At 34.2% G+C, this 5000-nt stretch overlaps 1 protein-coding gene across 1 annotated transcript in view; it reads left to right on the plus strand.

The window, feature by feature from the left end:
- LOC106870034 (sodium/hydrogen exchanger 9) overlaps positions 1-5000 on the plus strand; it is a 100756-nt gene that overhangs the window by 77230 nt on the left and 18526 nt on the right. The window contains exon 14 of the mRNA XM_089365685.1: positions 2847-2972. Within this exon, the coding sequence (XP_089221811.1) occupies positions 2847-2972 (126 nt within the window). The remainder of the gene's footprint in view (positions 1-2846; positions 2973-5000) is intronic.

Genomic DNA, 5000 nt, shown 5'->3' on the forward strand with positions numbered 1-5000 from the left:
TTTATTTATATTGTACATATGTGTGTGTGTGTATGTATATATATGCATATATATGCATATGTACATTCTACCTTTCAACAGCGTACACGAATGACAAATGTACCAGCAATGTTAAAACCTATTAACCCAGTTACTGTTTTCTTTACAAACTCTGGCTTCAAGGCAGAAGCTATTGGCTTTTTGCTCAAGCATGCTGATCTCCCTCCATCTGTTTTACCACTTAATATGCACGATTTCTCTCAGACGTCTCCAGTGGTATATTTCTAGTTTATGACAATGTCACCTATAAATTGTAGAAGAGTGATGGAAAGCACACCCAAGAATTACTTCTTAAGGTTATCTCTACAGACATTCTATAGAAAAATTACATCGAGCACTGATTTTGGTGATGTTTTGTATCTCAGTCGTCAGATGTAAACAATGTGTGTGTTTGTGTGTATATATGTTCTTTCACTTGTTTTCACAATACTGTTGTTATTGAGAGCTGTGAAATAACGTATATTTTAGGATTATGTTTCCCACTGTCTCATCATTTCTTTATGATAATGTTTACTTTTGCTAAGTCTGCAACTGATTAGCAAGACATTAATTGCATGACACAGCTGTGTGTGTGCAAACGCATATATATATATATATATATATATATATATATATATATGTATATGTATGCATGTATGTGTATACACTTGCACATGTATATGGTTACATTTCTCTGCTCTAATAAATTTTGCCACACTGATTTCCTGAGGTTCATTGCCTGGCTCTTAGATTTATTCTTTATTTATCTCACAAATCTACACCAAGCAGTTACTGCAACTTATTGTTGGAAAAAGAGAAAGAAATTCATAATTTGATATAGGAAGAAGGAAAGCATTTGGTCTTATATGATTTAGAAAGAAGGAAACACTGAGGAAATCCTAATTATGTTTAATAAAATGTCATGGGGTTTTTTTAAATTTTTTTTTTTTTTTTTTTTTTTTTTTAAGATTTTGGATTTTTTTTAAGCTTTGAGATAGGAGGAAAGGCAGTAGTCATGACCCCTTCTAAGGTCTCTGAGACTAGGAATTGGAGCAGGATGAAGACGCTATATCTTATAGGTTTTTGCAGTAGGAAGCAGTTCATTGGTAAATTGCATTAATCTTTGACCAGGCACCTGGTCTGCTTGCAATAGGGTGGAGTATGCTAACGGTAACCCATGGGCTAGGGGCTGGTGGTGCTAGTGATAGTTTTAAACTGTGTGGCAGATTAAGTTGACCAGCCAAAAATAGGTACTGTATGATGGGCTTCCGCACAGTTTCTGTCACAAAGCTAGGGTTCACTGGCAACAAATGTTGGTTGGGTGGGGGTGGGGGGGCATGGCTGGGTGGTAGAAGATGTTTGTTTTGCAACCATGAGATTCCAGGTTTCATCCCTGCTGTGTGGTATTTTGGGTAGGAGCATTTTTCCACATCCTTGGGTTGACCTGAGCCTTATGAATAGATTTGGGTAGAAGGAAAGCAGAGACTGTACAGAAGCCCACCATTTGGACTGTACCTGTAATTTAAAGGCTGAAGCATGTCACACGTGTCTCGTGCTGATTCTACCTGAAAATTGCATTAAGGCTACAGGTGTCCGGATTCCTCAAGTGATTTTGTACGTTAATTCAATAGGCAAGTTGATTCAGAGCCTCAAACAACTGGACGCTCACACATCGAAGTCCACACAAGCTTCAATCATCATCATCGTCATCATCATCATCATCATCACTGTTGGTGAACTGAGGTAATGTGCTGTTTCAGTTAGCATTATCCTTGGTAAATTAGTATAAACGCTTGGTGCATTTATAAATCCTGAAAAAACGAGGTCACATTTTGCCTCTGGCAACAATGCTAAGAGATAAAGTGTGTATTTAGAGCTTGGCTGCTTGATGCTGTTTGGTTGCATTATTTTTGTTATTCCTTTTTCATATCAACCTGCCTGAGACTCCTTCTGGTTCCACAGCACACAACCTCTCCTTTTAAAGTGGTCATATTTAAATTAAAACTTCTCATAATAATTTTAAGAAAAAATCATATTATTAATACAGATCTATATTTAAGAGATGAGAAATTATGTACATTATTTACATTATTTACATTCAACGGATATTTATCCTCATCTTGTTTGTTGTTAACGTTTCGGCTGATATACTCGCCAGCTCTCATCAGGTGTCTTGGGGGAAATTTCAAACCTGGGTTCTCATTCCTAAGGTATTTTTCAATGTTATTATTATTATTATTATTATTATTATTATTATTATTCAGGTCACTGCCTAGAATTGAACTCGGAATTTTGGAGTTAATAGCCTGTGCTCTTAACCTCAAGATTCTGAGTTTGGTTCCAAGCAGTGACATGAATAATAATAATAACAGTAATAATAATAACATCAAAAAATATCTTCAGAATAAGAACCCAGGTTCAAAATTTCCCAAGACACCTGATGAAGGCTGGAGGTATATCAGCCGAAACGTGTTAACAACAAACAAGATGAGGACAAATATCTGTCAAATGTAAATAATGTAAATCCTATTATTGCAGGATATTTTAAAAAGCTGAAAGAAACAAAAATGATAAAGAAAAACTTATTAATTAGGAAATTAGTTATTTTTACTAAATCCTTTCTATTTTCTTTTTTTTTAATTATTATTTTAAATATTAATTGAAACATAAACAGTCTTATTTCATTGGAAATATAACCAGGGAATTGTTAAACTATTAACAATTCCGATCAAATGTTTTTTTTTTTTGTTCTCATTTGTTTGTGACTCCTAAGTTTGAAGCGTCTTATCTTGTTAAATTCACTGACTGTCACCCTGCCTACATAACAGGCCATTAATCGCCAGAAACAGTATAGCACAATGGATGGGCCAGCGAGTGAACAGTCTTCATCTTCTGCAGCTGGTGGCACACCATCAAACTCTACCGCAGCAGGAGTCCCAAATCAGACCAACACGGTTTGTTGCTTTTCAATGGGAGCATTTGATTATTTTCTCTTTCTCTTATGTTGTCATTTTTTTGCGATAAAACTTTTCAGTTTGTAATTTTTTCTGGTTATTTTACTGATTTCTTTTGATTTCATTTCTATATTATTATTTGATATATTTGGTATTGAGCTCAGTTCTGCTTTTTTTCTTTTATTTTGCTTGCTTTGATCTTGTTCTTTTCTTTGGTATGGCCATTATTTTTTGTTTCTTTTGCGTTTTTGTTATAAGATTTCTGCTACATTTTACTGTGCAGTGTATATGTGTGCTTCTACTTCAGTTCCATTAAAAAAAAAAAAAAAAAAAAATCTGTTTTGAGCAACAATTAGTTCAAAATAGTAATCTTGGTATCAAACTTAAAGTAGATATGTCATTGAAAGTCTTATAAACTGTGGTATTTATCCTGAGATTGCATATCTTGCAGATGTATGATGTTAAAGATCGCAGAAATACATCAGCATTGTGGTTGCATTGCTAAATGCTCACTTCTGCTAATGAAATAGTAAACCTGATGTCACAACTAGCTGGCAGGCTGAATAAAAATCTGTTATGAGTATTATTTGCTTATTGCTCTAGTTTCTTTGTACAAATCAAATCTTCATCTTTACTTAAAAGACAGCAATATTTTCTTGTTGTTCAGAAAACAATAGAACTCATTCAAATTTCAGACCTTTTATTTTGATATTTTACATATTTCATGTTTTTTTTTTTTTAGCCCTGAGTTGTCTCTGAAGTAGCAGACCTGGGTTCACCAAAAGTGTTCCCATCGTGCCCTTCAGTCTTTCTGTTTATCTAAGATTATATATACTGCCTACTGTGTCCTTCCTTCTTTTAAAACAGTAGGATATGATTCGAAAGATATTTTGGCTGTGATGTCTAGCCCCTTAACTTAATCATGGAGAGGTTTCTTAATTGTCTAGAATTCCTGCCATCTCAATAAGCATACAAGCTAGAATTAGTATTGATATTTTTAATTCTTCAAGAACATGTACCAGCTGCTCCATTTGACAGGTATCAATTTTCTGTGACAGCTCCAGTTTCTCAATATTTACCTGTACCAGTCTGTTTGGATTTAAGTCTATAATTAGGATAATTAAGGTGCAGTGGTGGTAGATTGTGTTTTTTGTTATATCAAATAACCTCAGATATTTTTCTTTCCAGTGGTTATTATGGATGTGTGGTGTACACACGAGTTACTTTATAGTGAGAAACAGCTGTACATTTTCATTACCTTACATTATATATATATATATATATATATATGATATTCCTCCTCTCTTTGTTTATATTTTAAACTGGTAAATGTTTACAGTCACTATTTGCCAAAATATTGTGAATTGTGTTGAAACCATTATACTCTCGGAGTGCTTGGCATTAGGAAGGGCATCCAGCTGTAGAAACCATGCCAAGTCAGACAGGAGTCTGGTACAGCCCCTCAGCTTACCAGCTCTGGTCAAACTCTCCAACCCATGCCAGCATGGACAATGGGCGTTAAATGATGATGATGATGAATTTGATTTGTGAATTTGTGCCAGAAAAAACATTGAATTTGGTTTGGAGAAATGCTTGGCAAAAGATTTTCTTTTATTTAAGAAGTGCTTTTGATGAGAATTCTGTTGCATGTATATTTGATGCTGACAAAGCCATCCTGCTGATAACCAGTTCTAGTGAACAGTCTACATTGAGAATTTTATCCCAAGATAACCACCCTGGAGCTGTTGTGTTTAATTTTCTCTTGGAATGGTTATGCTTTGTTGTTAGACAATGCCTCTAAATTTTATTCATGATAATCTCCGTTCTTGGCTATAGAAAATTAGCTGAATCCTTTACAAAATCCCCTAATATCTCCCACAATGAAACAGCGTAACAACATTGCATGAAGAATAGTTAAAATAATTAAAATGAATTTAAAGGCATTCTCTTCATAGAAAAACTTTGAGTTGCTTTTGTGTTTTTGTTTTTGTTTTTTTTTTTGCCATGGCTATTGTTCTGTTGTTATGG

The sequence above is a fragment of the Octopus bimaculoides genome, chromosome 18, assembly GCF_046866305.1.
Source record: "Octopus bimaculoides isolate indiv1 chromosome 18, ASM4686630v1, whole genome shotgun sequence".
Classification (NCBI taxonomy): Eukaryota; Metazoa; Mollusca; class Cephalopoda; order Octopoda; family Octopodidae; genus Octopus; species Octopus bimaculoides.